The sequence below is a fragment of the Xiphias gladius genome, chromosome 14 (genome assembly GCF_016859285.1).
Source record: "Xiphias gladius isolate SHS-SW01 ecotype Sanya breed wild chromosome 14, ASM1685928v1, whole genome shotgun sequence".
NCBI lineage: Eukaryota > Metazoa > Chordata > Actinopteri > Istiophoriformes > Xiphiidae > Xiphias > Xiphias gladius.
In genome coordinates this window covers 15,316,118-15,334,031 of record NC_053413.1, presented here as the reverse complement: position 1 = coordinate 15,334,031, position 17,914 = coordinate 15,316,118, and the positions used below count along the sequence as shown (strand labels likewise).

General features: G+C 40.5%; 1 protein-coding gene across 1 annotated transcript in view; it reads left to right on the top strand.

The window, feature by feature from the left end:
• The window catches only part of dpp6b (dipeptidyl-peptidase 6b), a 60,202-nt gene that overhangs the window by 23,918 nt on the left and 18,370 nt on the right, over positions 1-17,914 (top strand). Inside the window, exons 2-3 of the mRNA XM_040143950.1 lie at positions 13,171-13,285; positions 15,457-15,555. Of these exons, the coding sequence (XP_039999884.1) occupies positions 13,171-13,285; positions 15,457-15,555 (214 nt within the window). The remainder of the gene's footprint in view (positions 1-13,170; positions 13,286-15,456; positions 15,556-17,914) is intronic.

Here is a 17,914-nt window from a genome sequence, read left to right as displayed (position 1 = left end):
GTGTAATGGACTTGGCAGTAATGAGTACCCAGAGTGATCTGATCCAAACTGACAGGTCTCCATATTATCAGTTGCTGCAAGCTCGGCTGAGCGGTGGAGCCTGGTAAACTAAATATAGGTCCAGGTGGAAGGACAAAATCTTGAGCTCTCCGAAATATTGTGTTGGGGAAGAAAAAACGAAAAAAGAAATGAAATGGTAAAGCCTTGTGGTTTCAGACCCGACTGCGCAGAAGGTTGAGAAGACCTGGAGCTGCTAAATTTTGTAAATTAAGTGATTTTATTTCTGTTTTTGCTTCTTTTTGGCTGATTTGTGTGATTTTTACTTTGGAAAAATGGGGAAAAAAAACTTTTTTGAAGATAATTATGACCAAAAAAAAAAAAAAAAAAAGTTTATATCAGTCAGATATTTGCTGTGCAGTTTTGCGTCTGAAATTTGGTTTTAGTGCTGAAAAGATATCTAGTCCTCTGAAGTGTCAACTCCAATTCACAATCTTTTCGAATAAATGCGTCCACGTTGCAAGTAGAGCAAATACAGGACTACGTGCTACAAAAAAAAAAAAAAAAAAAAAAAATCAGGAAGAGTGTTGAGTTAAGGGAGCTGTGGGTGATGATACTGTCACTCTGACAGGTGAACTTCCCACATCGCAGCGGTCGCACAGTTTCCTGCACATCAGCTCCTGAACCCTGCGCTGCCTGCACCCACGGGCTCTTCTTTATTTAAGCAAATCACTGGATACCCTTGAACACTTTGTATGCCTCTCTCTCTCTCTCTCTCTCTCTCTCTCTCTCTCTCTCTCTCTCTGTGCATCTCACTCCGATTCATTATTCTGCACCTGTCAGCAGCCGCCGCCGGCGCGCGCTCTCTCCTCTTCCTCACCTCTTTATTTACCATCATCATGAGTTCTGCAAAGGACGCGAACGGGCCGGGGAAAGCCGCACAGCAGCAGGACCAGGTAGGACCTCAGACGACCTGTTCCCCAGTGTGTTCATACTATTCTGTTCGTTTCCTGCGCTCGTTGTCTTTCAAAGGATTTCCGAGCGTTTCTTCCCTCGGTATGGAGACGACCTCCAAATGTATCGAGTATTTCGAGTTTTCGAGCACTGGGTGTTTCACCTTTTAGGCCACAAGAGTGCAGGTCACACTAGCGTGTGCAGTCGGTATCAAGTGGAAATTGAACACTATCCTTTATTGTCCTCCCAAAATATTATTCAACAGAGCTGATAACTGTAGAAATCAAGAGTATTTTTACTTAACTTTCTGTGTTAATTGCGTTGATGCTACCTGTGTATTTTTACAGTAATTAGACAAAACTCTGCCAACTCGTGTGTGTTGTATCATGACAGTAGCAGGAAATGATAGAAGTATTTAAATCAAAAGGATTATTGAAACTAACGAGCGCTAAAAGTTGTGTAACTTAACTCGAGCAGGAAGTGTCAGCAAAGTCTGAAAGCAGCAGGAACAAGGAGGGATAATCACAGGCTTAACAAGCACCGAGTCTACCGTCTGACTCTGGTCCATGAACGCATCGAGCCAGTCCCCAAGCTCTCGTGGGGTCTCATCGGCACTGGTCGATGTAAGGGCTGCAATTCGGCATGTATGGGAAGTGTCAAGGGCGGTGAGTCTGTAGAGCTGGTATCAGCATCGGCCGAGTCCACTTTCTGCAGGTTCGTAGTACTGAACAGTTTCCGCGGGGAGCGCATACAGCTATGCCAAGCCCGGAGGGGAAAACATGCCAGTCCCCACCTTCGTCACACCACCAACTTTGTCACACAGTGCTGAGGTGTAATTTTAACACTGTTTGTGGTTTGAATGCGTTCACTGATATGGCTGGCAGTTAGTTTGGTAACATACAAAAGCGGAGTGGGCGGGAGAAGGCGAGAGCTGTTGTCAGTGTTAGAATTAGTGTGGACATGTGGCTGTTTCCTGGAGGCAGCAGGTACCAGTGTAAACTCGATTCGAATCCAACTCGCCAAAATACCTGTAGAAAATACTCAGTCCTTCATTTTGGGCCAGTGCTCTCCCATGGGGGAAGGTTGGGTCTCTGTAAATATAACTATAAAGATTACGGTCTAGACCTGCTTTGTAAGAAAATTCTCCTGAGATAACCTCTGCTATGATTTGGCGCTATATAAATTAAATTGAATTGAATTGAATTGAACTAATCTCTCATAAACAACCCTTTGTAGGAGCAGTGGCGTAAACAGTTGATTTTAACAAGATAAACCAAAATATTCAACACAACTTTGTTTCAATTTGGGCATTTAATGACTGTTTCTGTTTGACCTTTGAATTTTCTTGATGGAAATGGCTGAGTGCTGCAGTTTGAATTAATGCACCAACAAGGTACAACTTCTAAACTTCTGCCTAAATATTTAATGATCTCCTATGGTAACCTCAGCCTGTAGGTGTAGCCTCTATAACATAGCAGCCTGTGCGGTGTCCTGTTTTCATGAACAATTTGACTCTGTGAAAACAGTTTCCAGTCCCAACGGTGGTGCATTTTAAGAGCGTTGGTTTTAGGGACAACATTTTCATTTTTGCTTCTGAAACCAACGGAAAACAGAACCACAAAAGCAAAAGTGATGTGTGTGTCTGTTTGTGTGTGTGTGTTTGCAAGAGAAATAGGGGGAGAGAGGAGGAGAGATAGACAAAGAGTGGGTGTTAATTGCTCTGTATTGTTCTGTCAACTCACTGAGTTTAAATTGTACTCCGTATGAGGCCATAGGGAATACTGTGAAGTGATGCAACCACATGTAGACTCACAATCCACCTCTGGGTTTACGTAACTGTGTTCCTGGCACTGATATCATAATTTAGGTTGAAAGGTATTTCACTGACATAAACTCATGTTTGCTACAATGTAATGAGAACATCTTGAGAATAAATTGAGTTGCTTAACAGGTGTTGGTTGCTGAATATTTTTGCCCTCACAGTGCATTTTAAAAGGCTGCACGGAATATGTGAGAATCCAAGAATGGTTCATTAGTTGAGGTGAAGGCTCTTTACTGTACATAATTGTTTCACGGGAAGGATATAATTAAGTTTGATATTTGTCAAAGTGGCAGAGGTTTCGCTGCAAAATTTTAAGAGCCTCGCTTGCATTTTGCAGTTTCTTGTGTCTCAGTGCCCTTTCTCCTCTGCATGAAAATCTGTTTCTTGTGTATTGAATGCAGTCAGCACCTTTGAATATTTTAAGCGTAAAGTGTTTATTTTTGCGTCCTATTCATAGATTTATGAAAGCAGGAGTGCGGTGTCGACAGCAGTACAGCAGATTTTTAACCATTTTCAGAAAAAAAAAAAAAAAAAAAAAGGGAAAGCATGAGCTCTTGACAGGAAATCGGATGTCAGACTTGGAAAAGGAGTCTCACAGAGAGTGTAATGCACATATGCTCATCTGCACGTCAGTGCAGCACAACATGATACATAGTTATCATTATGCACATGCAGCTCCCATTTCACCTTTGTCAGTGAATGGCAGGATGCATCTTTATTGGCTCCAAGTGATTTTCATACATGACCGGCCTCGTCTTCCTTTCTTTTTTTCAGTATGCACAGTTTGTACAAACAAAACCATTTGCTGCTGGATGGGGAGCATGGAAAACATACACCCCCATCAATGACGCCATAGCTTCAACAGTGACCTTGCTCACTGGTAATATCAGTTTCAAATGCGAAACGCCAGCCTGTGCGCCTACTCTTCAATGAGGCAGAGACAGAGGCAGAGAGATGAAGGTATCATAGCACAGGATTAATATGCAGCTAAGAGTCACATCTGAGATATGAACTCCAGCCCTCTGGACTCCAACATCACTGCCGCTGATGGTGGAGGTTTTAATGCATTCGGGCAATGTGTTGCACTTGCTGTATCTAGCTTTAATCTGAAATATAAGTAAATGAGTAGATGGAAAATCGTCTTATCTTCTTTTCTTAAAATGCTGCTGTCTTCATTACTGAAATAATTACAGGCTCAGGAAACGCATCTCCATTTTCTTTATCTGATACACCAGCCCTGTCACAGGCGTTGGTGAGCAACGCTGCAAACAGCCTTCACTTTTTTGCTGATCATGAAGCTTTAAAGATACGGAAAATTGCCATCACACAAGGCTTTGTTGCTGTCATTTAAAACAAAATCCAGACTGAGGGGAACAAAGGTTTCTAATGCAGCATCAAAAGACCTGTTATAAAATGGATGGGATGGGTGCACCTACAACACACTGAGGTTCTAAAAAATTCAGCTGTGATTAAATTCAATTTTAATGTTTTGTGGATTTTTTTTCTCTAAGCGTTCATCATAGTAGATCTATTTGGGCTGCAGATAATTATTCTAACAGGATAATAGCTCTCTCATTTTTTCCTTTAACTCAGAATGGACCTAATTTTCAGGGACATTTTAAGGAAAACATTCAATTAAAAAAGAAAAACAGCCAGGGTTACTTCGAACTGATCTATTCTTCATTGATTTAACTTCAGTCACGTTTTTGTGCGCTACGGTTCCTCTGATGATTAAAAGATACTGTGCTGGTTTTGTCCAGAGGCAGACGGTAATTCATGTCCTCTGAGAAAACATTTCTTTTCCGAGAGGAGTCAGCAGGAGTTAACACCACCTCATTTTTATCTTCCTTGTTTCCATCCCAGTTTGACATACTCAGTACTACATGTTATTAATTTTAAAAAGACCAATGAAAAGCCACACAACCCAGAAAAATATCAACTCATATCTCCATGTTTCGTCTTTTTTTGTCACAATAACCCACATTTCCCACTTTTATGGATCTCTTGTCCCGTCTTTTCACTTCTAATCTCTGAAGCATATGCTTAAATATTTTTTTTATCCTACACAAATCCGGTTGGATTTCTTCCCCATCTGTTTTTTGGATTCTTTCAAACAACTGACTTCAGGAAGGGTCACCAAGGAAATCTACACTTTCAGTTATAGCAACACACTAAGCCTCTGTGGTTACTCTTTAGAAAATACACTAAGCCACTTTGCTATGGTTTTCTTTGTTGGAATATAATTACAGCTGGAAGATTTGGATACACAAGCTCATGAATGGCTGTGTGTGTGTGTGTGTGTGTGTGTGTGTGTGTGTGTGTGTGTGTGTGTGTGTGTGTGTGTGTGTGTGTGTGTGTGTGTGTGTGTGTGTGTGTGTGTGTGTGTGTGTGTACTTCTTCTTCTGTGTGTACTTAATGTGCTTATATCCTGATGGGTACTTTAACCTGAATGCAAACTATCCCATGGGGACTTGGTTTTAGGGTTCAGGTTAGAATTAGGTTAGGGTTAGTGTAAGGGTTAGGATTAGGCACTTATTTGCAATGCATTATGTTAATGAGTGGACCCATGGGGATAGTGGAACAAGTATGTGTGTGTGTGTGTACGCGTTTCTGTTATCTCTTTGGGACCTTTACCGGTATAAACATCGACCTTGTTGGCAGCAATAGTCCTCATGGGGACCAAGTCCTAATAAGGCAAAATGTCATTTCTGAGTCCTGGTTAAGGTTAGGGTTTGGGTTAGGCTGTCCACAATGAATGGAAGTCAGTGCAATGTCCTAACAAGGATAGCTGCCCAAACGTGTGTGTGTGTGTGTGTGTGTGTGTGTGTGTGTATTTTTAGCTTGAGTCCAATGATGTTAATGAAAGGTCTTGAAAACTTTCAGATTGATGTGTAATTTGTTACAGACATTGATGTTCCCCACAGGATGAACTGCAATGACTTTGGTGATATTTGACTTCATCTAGCGCCATCATCAGGTCAGAGTTTTAATTTATCCAATAATTTGGTTCCTGACCAAAAACCTGCCAAACTTTGAGTTTTGTGCTAATTAGCAAATGTTAGCATGCGAACACGCTAAACTAAGATGGTGACCATGGTAAACATTTAACCTGCTAAACATCAGCACGTTAGCATACTGACATTAGCAATTAGCTCAAAGCACAGCTGTGCCTAAGTAGACTGTTAGACTGGCTGTAGTCTCTTATTAACTTAATAATGGCTTTCACACTGCTATTCTTACCATTGTATTTATGTTGTACTGTACATTGTTAGAGGTACAGTATGTGTGGGTTTCTGTATTTACATAAAATGTTACTGTTTTTAAATCAAACTAAAAGTAGCTTACAGATTGAGATTGGCAGGCCCCACTGGTTTTAAAGCCAAATGTAGACAATTAAACACACACACACACACACACACACACACACACACACACACACACACACACACACACACACACACACACACACACACACACACACACACTCAGAGATGCTGCATTGAAGAGATCCTTTGGAGCACCTCCAACTCCAGTCTAGTAATGTAATTGTTCTTATAATAAGACCGGTTCTGCAGTTATGACATTTTTCAGTGAAACAAGCTGAATTTGTGTGAGTTAATTTAAGATTGTCACCAATCATTATACTGAAGCTGACTGTGAGAGTTTAAGTGGTTGAGCAATGGAAGAAAAAAAGCATCTCATCAGATACTGAATAATTTATTCTCAGGTGAAATCAGATAATTGTATAAAAGGCAGGGGTTTAAATCATTTAATATTTTTTTGACTCGTTGGGAAACAACAACACAATGCACTTGTCTTCTTCTCACTTCTCACCTCACCAATATATGAATGGTGCCACTAGTAATATTACTGCAACCACTATTGCTCACACAACCACCACCCCTATGGGTAGCATTCATTAAATAAAGTAAATACCTTTTAAGGTAGTACTTTTAAAGCTGCTAATCAATATTTTTATATTAACAATGGGTCAAAAGATTAGGTGTAATGTAAAAGGTTTTGCTCATAGTGACAAATAAAGAATTTTTATCTGACTCTGCAGTTCCACACAGATCTATGGAACATTAATGACTTTACGCTAATTGTTTTGGTTTTATGGCCACAACTTGACTGTTTTGGTTCATTCTCACCACTGTCATTAGTGTTGTTTCCAGCAGCAGTGTTCAGCCAATAAACCGACTGCACTCTGCCTGTGCAGCACAAAACGGCAGACAGACAAAGTTAGCGACTAGCAGGTGAACATAGTGGAGAATTTAGCAGCTAAAGAGCGAGATATTTCCCTCAGTATTTAGTGCCGACCAAAGCAGAGATAAAAGGAGAGTGCACTGTGGAGCTGCATTTATCAGAGGAGACTCTCATCAGGACCACTATGCCGTGCAAGCCGAGGGTCATGTTACTGATAGAGACAGCCAAAGGTGTCAGCAGGCTGACTTTCAGTAGGTAATCACTGAAGAAGAATGCAGAACAAAAATGTCGTTGTCGTCTTTCACCTCTATTTAGTTTTGATAAATTGACGATAAAATGGCGATCAATTGAGAAACAAACCAAAAACCTTGCAGCAAATTTCCTCCAAAATAAAAATAACAAAATCACGTCCATGACATACTTCTAGATGATCAGATTTTGAAAGCCACATTTAAGAATCTAGTCGATATATTGACTGTCCAATTTCTTTTGCACAACTGATAATTTTCCTTTCAATTTTTATTGTGTGGATCTGTCAGCCAGCAAAAGACTTTCACAATCTGTGTTGAATATCTGTTTGGAGAAATATCCCGTAATGAAGAGGACACAGCTTAGTGCCGTTGTGACAAAAAGGAACCAAAAACATGTTAAAGCTGAAGTGACGGTAACGGTACAGTAACACTGAACTTTTTCACAGTATTACAAGTAGTGATTACATGTTAAAAGCTATTAGTTAGTACAAGGTACAGATCAACAAAGAGTCGAGTCAAAGCCTTTATTTAACTTTATGTATTCACTACTTACACCTCAGTGACTCCACTTTCTGTCTCCTGGCTTCTTCGTGGCTTTTTCACTTTCCTTCATTCTTTCCACTACGACAACAGACTTATGTAAATGTTACAGAGAATATTCCCACAATTTTAAATCTCGTTTACTGTCTTACAGTACTTTTCTTCAATGTTAGTCAGACGTATTTATCTGTGTGATGTGGCTTATAGTTGCATGGCTTCAATTCCCAATTGTGTGCTTCCCTCTCCTTATCAGAACTTATCCCCCATTAATGCAGGTCACAATATCTCACCTAAAGAACATTTTGTTTTTCTTTGTGCCTCCTGCCTCAGTTGAGTGTAACCCTCACACTCCACATTTTCCGAAGTGGACAAAGACAGGCTGGAGAGACAGAGACAGGCTGATGCCCTACTGTCTATGACCCAAAAGCCAGTTGGCATGAATTCTTAATGTCACTCATGAATGGCCATGATTTATTGATGCTCTTCCGGAGAAAAGTTTACCCGCATGTCCAAATGCTCCTGCTTCACTCTCGAGTTTGACTGCTCTTGATCAGCAACTACATTACCGTAGAGCGATAAATCCTATGTCTTTAGAGGGCTGAAGTTTGCTTTTGTTTTAAATTTCCACAGTCCCCTCGCGTCATATCGTCGAGTATCTTGCTTTTTGAGTCCCAACTTAATTTCTTGATACCCCCGCTGCAAACTTCCCACATGGCACTGAGCAACAATATTAGTCCCCACTGTACTGTACAGCAGCCAGCACCATCTTCACTCCAAATTTGACTCAGATGGCTCTCTTGGTTCCCTTGGAAACCAGGTGCTCAGAGATCAGGAATGATCCATTTCACGCTTCAGCAGCGAGCGGAGAGACAAAGAGATGGTTAGACAAAGGGAAAGTGGAGAGGAGAGAGGATTAGAGAGAGAGAGTTCGGGCGGGATAAAGTAAGCTTGACCTTAAAAGATGCTTCATTCTTATAGCCCCTTTGTCTTGAAATAGAATGAAAATAGCAAGAAATGGATTGAAAAAATGTTGTTGCTTCCCCTCATGGGATTTTTTTACGCTTTAGAGTTGTCGGCACTGAAATCCACAGGGTTTGTTTAGATGTGGGTCTCGTAGAGAAGAGGGTGAAAATGGCTGCAGTTCTCATTTATTGATGCAGCTTTTTATTGTCATCAGCTGTAAGGCATGCATGCCTGCTCTTCACAGAGACTCACAGAAGGAGATGGCTTAATGCAGACCGGCAATAATGTCTCACCATGTCTGAAAACGCTGCCAAAGGTCAAGATATCCTCTGCACACAGACTCACTCTTTGGTTTGTTAAGAGCTCTTCAGAAGGGTCGACATCCAGAGGATACTCAAGTTTACAGATGCACAGTTTGTGTTACACTTAACACGCTTAACATCAGGGAAATCAAATCAGAAGTTAGCTTTTGTGCAGTGCGTCTCTCTGGAGTTTTCATTTGCTGGAAACAAAGGACGTGCTGATGATTTTCGTATATTTTATGAGTGTGAATTCAACCTGAGTTTGGAGCTCGCTATTCATTCGTAGTTGAGTAGGTGTGTGAAATGTGGAACATTTCACACAGGGATAAAGCAGTCTGCAGGGATAAAGCAATCAGAGCTAAGACACTATAATAACAGTGGATTGTATGAAAGAACAGTGTTGTTTTAAAATAGATGGTGTGGCTTTTCCGTCTAAATTTTAAATACATGGTGTTGGTGTTTTTAACCGGAAAGACAATAAATGAATTATATGTATAATATATATTATATATTATATGTAGTTGGTATATCTTAGTTGTATGAGAAGGTATAACCAGTCAAACTTCTTTCAGAACGTACTTACATTCATCAGTAAAACCTAAAATGAGGCTTGTATTCTGTTGTAGCCAAAGCAACTCTTTCATTTGTGTGTCAATATAGACAGCTCGATGCTTAGATTTCACGTGTTTTAGAGCAGAAAAAAAACATTCATAAATATTAGTTTGACAGCCCTTTTCAGCTCTTGTGTGTTTGATATTGGGATATTTCTCTGTAGGCACACTTTTCCAAAACTCCATGGTCCTTTCCCCCAAATTGGTTTTCACTCTTCAGATAGTTCAACCTTTTCGATCTGCCACTAATGGGGGTTTCAAACGGTTGGATTTAGCAGTGAAAGGATCTGTGAAGGACCTAATCTGCAGCCTTTTTACTTGTAGAAACTCGTAAAAAGGCTCTCAAAACTGTTTGGAGACGAAGCAGTGTTACTTACGGGACAGTTTTCTTCCTACATTTTTAACCGTGACTTCTTTTGGGTGGAAAAGTGTGTCACGATCTGCCCATCTCCCCTGTCTCCAGCCTTTTTTTTTAGCTGTTCCCAGGCCTTGTTCCTCACCTCATCTCCCCAGACCTTCCCCTTCTCCTGACTGCTCCACCCGTTCACACACCTGTTCACACCTGTCGTCAACCCTGCATTTTCCTGGTCTCTCCCCACCGTATTCAATAATCAAGCTTGGACTATATATACCAGTTCTCTTGGTTTGTTCCTTGTCAGTTCATCTCCTCAGTTCCCTTGTGTTGTGTTTTGCTCTGTTTAGTTTACTGTTACAGTCCCTGCGTTTTTCCCCTGTGATTTCTGCTACCTGAGTTTTGGATTTCTTGAGTTTTGTTTCCTGCCTGACTTGACTCCAAGTTTTTCCTACCCATCAGCCTATAGGCTAGTTTTTATTTAGTAAAGTTTACATCTCTGCATCTGCCTGTCTTAGTGTCTGCATTTGGGTCCTCTGCCCGTGTTGAATCCACTAATCCTTAACGTGTATATGGAACACCACAAACGAATTTAGGCAAATAAGTAATCAACGTAACTGAATTTCAGTGTATTATTTTTCAAAAAAATCTTGCAGCAGCATATCTTCAAAGACCAGCATGCAGTAAACAAACTCATGATGCTTGGTTTTGATGTTGCACTCTACAATAGCTTTCGTTAATTGAGTGGGTGGATTAAATAGCAGAGTGGCTCTGTTGACCACTGTGTAGCTTGTCACAGGAAGTGCAATAAACATCGATCACATCTATCTCAAGTCGGGTTTTATGTATCCAGGCATGTTGACAGTGAAGGTTGATAGTCGTATCCATTTCAACTGGATGCTCTTTTATTGGAGTTTTTACAGTGAGAAAACGCAAACATCCAATAGTATTTGACTGTCTATTGATTTCAATTGTGTAAAATCTTCCCGAGCTCTGATTGAATAATTGGGTGTCTGTTGACAGAAATACTAAGCACAGGAGGGAAGCTGCTAGTGCTCATCAGGTTGTCTGCATCCTACATTTCCACAGCCTGCAAAAGCCCACAGGGCCTGTGTTTAAGATTAAAAAAGTAGTTTGTCTGACCTTGTGTCTCTTGTGCTCCGGTACACTGAGAATGCTGGATTTGTCATGGCTGGGAAAATTACTGGAACTAAATATTTACTCACTTGCCTCCTAGGCTGGCATCAAAGTGCTGAAGGATACTTTTCTTCTGTTATGAGACATAAATCCAGCTGTCTCATTTATAAATCTCTGCCTCTGTCATGTACAGGCTGCACTCAAAGGGATACTGGACTGGGATGCATTTAAATCACCTGTCTGCACTAAACAGTTTGCCATTTTCAGCACAGACATATACAGGAAAAAACAAGTAAGCAGATGCAGAAACAAGACCATTATCTGCAGGCCCGCCAAAGCATCTGATTATTTTATTTCTGTCTCGGTCAGAGGTCTGAGGTGATTGTTGATATCAAAGGCAACTTCAACAGCGTGTCTTTGCTATTACAGTATTATAACACGGGGAGATTAATATCTTATGAATCCAGTACACAAATCCATACACCTTATCGCGAAAATCCTTGCTTCTCCAGCAATAAATCAGCTTATTGACGTGAATGCTGTTTCTATATGTGTACTCACTGCCCAAAGTATTGATTTGCTTTGTTGTGAGACAAACTGTGCAGAGACAGTGCACAGGTAACGTAAATGCACACATACCCAGGTGCACTTTAAATATTTAAATGGAAGTCTTTAAGGATATAAAAAGCATCATCTGCTCAAAAGTTGAGCCGCCTGTTTCACTCTCAAATGTACATGCACATGCCTGCTCATATACACACACCCCTCATTAACTTGTAGATGGTTCACTGAGCTGCTGTATACTGTATAGACCAGGTCCACTTGGTAACAAGGTTTTAAACAGCTGGATTGATATGCTTGGCTGGAGCTGCTCAGATTCCTCACTGACTGTGACCGGGGAGATGCATGTGCATATGTGTGTGTGTGTGTGTGTGTGTGTGTGTGTGTGTGTGTGTGTGTGTGTGTGTGTGTGTGTGTGTGTGTGTGTGTGTGTGTCTGTGCACACACACTGTCTGAGAGGATTAATTGAATAGAAATGACACTTAACCCCTTCAACCCTCTGGGAGCACATTTAATTCATTCATAAAAGGTATCCTGGTGCAGTGATTCCCAACGCACACATGGGAGTCGCCCTGCAGTTACCAGGAGATTGGTGAGATGGTTAGCTAAAAGTAATGGATAAACAGCTGAAATATTTGTCATGGTGAGAAAGAAGTAGTTGATAAATGGTTGAAGTTGAAAGAAATGGATAAATGGTTCAAATACTTAGCTAAAAGCTTGGATAACTAGTTGAAAGAGATGGCTTAAACTAATGCCTAAATGGGTGAACGCGCACCTTCTGTTACTCCAAGTGGTAAACTTTTATTAATTAATAGTGTTATATATCATAAAGTTTATAACGACAGGTGGTGCTGAAGAATGGCCACTTTCGTTCATCTGTCAGGGCTGTGGGGTTCAGTACGGAAAAGGCAGGGAGCCACTGTCCTAGAACATGTATAGAGCCACTCACATGTCAAGTGATGGTATTACAATGCCGTACGTTTACAAGTAAAGGAAGCGAAAGACAGCCTGGAGTTTAAGTGGTTTTTGACCTACATCTACATTTTGTTCAAGAAAACAGTCTGCCCCTGTTGCTTTGGTGCAGATACAGAGGTACTCAAGAAGTGGATGCTGGTGAGTTTTTGTGTGTTTATGCTGGAGAAATTGCACAATAAAACCGTTAAAAGGGCTTTTAGATCAAAAAGTTCGAGATTGGTGTTTTTGAATATTGGGCAGTCTACAAGGCCACCTGTTTACTGCCTCCCACACTTCTGATTTGTATGTCCTTTAGTATATGTGTTTCGAATAGCTCTGATTCACTATCTACCAACTGCTGGGCTGTGTGAAGAGAGATACTCATTATTCCGCCTGTTGTGTCTGCAACCGCAAGCCTACAGCAGTAAAATCCTTTTATCTATTACTGCTTAAAAGGTGATATTTTCGCCTGTATGCGTGTTTGCAGAAGCGTAATGTATGTAATGTTTTGGCTTCTCAGGACCTTGTGGGCAGCGCTCCGCCTCAGAGGAACTGGAAGGGGATAGCCATCGCCCTGCTGGTCATCCTCATCATCTGTTCCCTGATTGTCACCTCTGTCATCCTGCTGACTCCTCGTATGTACAGCACACACACACTCTCAAACACATATGCTAGCAATCGGAGTGTACATACCAAGCCCGGAAAAAGGCATGGTGAGGGGGTCGAGGTGGTGGATAGGCGTGTGGTGTGTTCGACAGGTCTGTCCACCTGTCACAGAGCTGTAATTAATTTTCACCTTTAAACACGATCTTTCGCTAAATTCTTCCAAGTGTTTTAGTTGCCTAACCCTACCCATAACTTAACCATTGTGTATCTACCGCAACCACCATCTTTCTCTTACCGTAACCAAACATATATTATAGAAAGCAGGAATTTTAAAACCATTAGCAATTGAGCATTGGAGGTTAAAAAAAAACAAAAAAAAAAACTTGATAATCTGTGGTTTTGGAAACTCACCCAGAATTCACGGCCTTGTTTGGCAATAGGTTTGAGCTAATCACTGTTTCTTGGGCCATGACCTAATATTCCATCAAATTTCACTGCAGTTTTGGAGACAGCCTGGTAACAAACAGGATAGCAGATGAGATATAAATCATGATTTCCCTGATGGAGGCAAAAACACACACAGTATTCAGTCCCTCTCACTTGCACTTGTTCTCTGCATCAGTACACATATATTCGACACAGCGTCTACTTTAAATTGTGAAAGAGCAAAACATTTTACGCCTCAGATGAAACTGAGAGACAATATACCTCTGCCAAGGATGCGCAATCCTCTCAAGTGATTACTTTAATAGTGGAAAATGTTCCGAAATGTTTATATATGCAGCTTGGACTGAATATACATCAAAATAAACAAAGTGCTAAACAGTCAGGGGATGCAATGTGCCAGATGTTGCAAATGTTGCAAAGACTCCATGATTCTCATCATAAACCAATCTTTGTTTCTGATGGGCCATGGCCTAATGTTACACCAAATTCCATTAAAAAATGTGAAGTTTTTAGATTTCCTGCTAAGTAACCAAGGCCAACAGAGAGTATTCACACACACCTGTTTAGATGTTTGCTGCCTCAGTATACAAACATCGTAAACACATGCTGGGCTTGTAATTCATCATTGCAAACACACTTCAGATGAAATCCCTTTCTTTCTCCTGTTTGCAGCAGGATTCAGCTTCTTCTTTCAGAGCAGGCGGCTATTTTAATTTGATAACCTTTTCTCAATGGGGGCAAGTTTTTACAGATGACATGGTTTCTCCTGGTTGGTGATTGTGTACCAGTTTTATACAGAGGCAGGGTCATCATCTCGGTAGGTAATGAGCCTTTTAATGTGTTATGCCATTTAGGCCTGTTTAATGGAGTTGATTATGCAGTAATGGCTCTACCCATTTGTCAGATTGGAACAGCATTAGAGATACCATTTGCCTCGTGTTGGAAATTAGCTTTCTCTCCTCACTCTGTAGCTTCTTAGCAGGCAAGAGAATTTCTCGGATTTTTCAAGCCGATAAACATTTGACAATGTCTAACATGGTATTTACACACTCAGATCCCTCCAGTCAGTCAAGGTGTCAAGACTGCCAAAGATTCTGTCGACTTACTGTTTTGTATAGTAAGACTGGGCTGTCAGCCATTGTGACAACTTTTGTCTAATGGTTGTTTCCCTAGTAAAGGTGTGGTAGAAGACAGTTAAAGGCCTCTCACAATCGCTGCGTCTCTTTCCTCACATCCGCACTAACTCATTTGTGTTCCCCTGTTGTCTGCTCCACCTGCAGTTCAGCTGTCAGCTTCAGATCCCATTTTGAGCTTTGGGGATGGAAGGAGTCGCCCGCCTGTTGCTGAAAAATGAAGAAGGAACTGCTGCTCTCAGATCAGTAGAGCCATGCCAGATGCCCCTTTCTTTTTTGTGTCTTGTTCCAAACTGCTCTACCTATAGTGGGGATTAGTAGTAGGAGCTGATATCTCAAGAGATAGAAAAAGGAGTACATTGTAGTGAGATGGTGACAGTCTCTGGTATGAGGCTGCGGCCCCCTGAGCAAAGCAGTTTACAGATGAAAAAGGCAAAAGATTTTCCTCTTTTTTTTTCCTTGGAAACTAGTAAACATACTAAATCTCATATGACTGAAGGACAGCTTCTTGAAGTTTTTCTTCAAAAATCACCAAGACATTTATAAATATCAAGGTGAGCTTCTGTGCATCATATTTAATTTATGGGAGTTTGTATGTCTTTTGGTGATGCACTTGACAGGTGAAGATGACAGCCTTGCCCTTAAGAAGAAAGTGACTATAGAGGATGTTTTTGGTCCAGACCTTCACATCCATGACCCAGATGCCAAATGGCTCAGTGGTGAGTGAACAGTCTGTCTTTGACATTTAGGATCTAACTCTCATTTCAAAACACAAAACACATCCAGACACATTATGACAAGCATCACTGTTGTCCACAACCCAGAACTAACATTTGTTTGCAAAGGATTGGCCACTCCTGGGCAAATTCTATATTTTGTTTATTTATTAAGTGAAAAGAAGTAAATACAACCCCTGCAGCAAACAAACATTAAAGAATGGGTTTTGAATGCTAAGGTACTGTTAGCTTTTATTTCATGAACTTAAAAAAAAAAGAAGTGTCTCCCTTATAGAAATAAGGCAGATCTAAAGCTGTCATAGGATTTGCCAGCTAATGATAAATGAAATAAATTCTCTGACTCTTCAAACGTTGTGGTAAAGTACAACAACCATGGGCTCCTCTAAGCAACGGACTGAGGATGTGAAAATGAAGCTAAATCGAGTCCTAAAAATAAGGGGAGGCTATAAAAAGATATCAAAGCACTTCCAGCTTGAAATTTCAACAGTCTGAGTTGTCATGAAGAAACAGCAGTTAAGGGGAACTGTAGAAGTCAAGACAAGATCTGGAAGACCAGGAAAGGCAAGCCAAAACCCCTGTATGACTGAAGAGGAGCAGTAAGAAGGTTTAACAGACACAGGAGTGGTGGTACACCATTCACCTGTACAGAGTTGATGCACAAACAAGGTTTACGTGGAACGTCCTCTGCGACCTCATCACAAAAGTCAACATTTGAAGTATGCAAAGCAACATCTGGATAAGCCAGAGTCGTTTTGGAAATATGTGCTATGGACAGATGAAGTTAAAACTGACTGGTAAGCATGGGGCTGGAAATATACAGCTTTAGGAATTTATGTCTGTTTGCTGCAGGGGTTGTATTTACTTCTTTTCACTTCAAAAGCCAACAAAATATGGACTTTGCCAAGGGGAGCCCGAACTTTTGCATACGACGATATCATTGGTATTAAAATCTGAAGTATTTTGACAGATTATCCACATATCAGTGGTAGTAGTTGTGCTTGTGTCATGCACATACAAGTGCCCAGCCCACAGGTACTTCACCAAAAAGTAATGCAGTGCAGAAACAGTACTCGTCAGAAATATATAACATTACATTGAAAACAAAGAACTCTGTCTCCTTTCTCTAGAAACAGAATCTGCCACAAAAACAGTTTCCGTCCTAGAAAAAAACTAGCTGAATAACACAACCGTTTTTTTTTCCAATCATCCAACCACAAGAACTCATCAACAATCAAGAAACAAAATAGAAACAAGTGTCATAAAAAATATCAGGTAATAAATCTTTAAAATCTCCAAGGGGAATGAAAGAATCTATCTCAAGGTTGTTGGCAGTTCATTCAATTTAAAAGGCGCACAGTAACTAGTTCTGCTAAAATTAATGTGTACATATGGGATGTCTAAGGATAAATAGCTGTTGGACTGTGTACTGTGGTTACAAGATTTAAATGAGAGCAGAGAAGTGAGGTAGTAGGAAAATGAGCAATAAAATATGAAACTCACTTTGCCTTCAGTCTCGCTTAAATCACATAACAAAAAAAAGCCTTTCCTCTGCAGAGAGATCATTAAACCTGCCTTTTTCTGTAGCTAATGGTTGTATACCTGAACTGTGCACACAGAGATCTTGGGCTTTTAGTTGATCCATATCTATCCTCATAAAAAAAAACCCTCACAGTTGCTAAAAAGAAAAATCAAAGCTATGTTGGGATTATTTATACGATAACTGTGATCCTCCTTCCATAAGACACATATGTTATGCAACATTATGTAGATAAACACAAACTCATTCTAGCTATGATTTTTTTGTCTGTCTACATAGAAAAGAGATACACCAGTTTGCAGCTCATATAGTATGTACTACGAATTGAGCATGTTGTGTACAAGGCGTACAGTAAAATGGTCTAAATTGAACAAATGTACAGTAGAATGGGTTTGCTGTGGCCTCTGTAACCTTGACAATGTAGCCAGTAGGAAGCTCCTGGCTGTGGGCTGAGCTCATGAACATTGGATTCAGTGGACTCAGCGCCCTCTGGTGTTCATCAGGAAAAGTACTTGAAATCATTTTCAGCGTCTGCATGGAGACACTTACTGTGCAATGTGACCAGTAAAACTACTACCAGTGAACAATATGTTCTTGTTATCTATATTTTTATCAGGGGATATTGATACTTTAATTTGATGTAAAGTACTAGGAATGCCTCGAATAAGAGTAATACTGATGTTTGGTTTGGTTGTCACAGGACAGCATCCAGAGCTGGGGATCACTGAAGCAACTTTAGAAATCATGGGTGCAGGAAAACTGAGTTTAAAAAGTACTTTATCTAGCAAAAAGAAAGGGAACTAG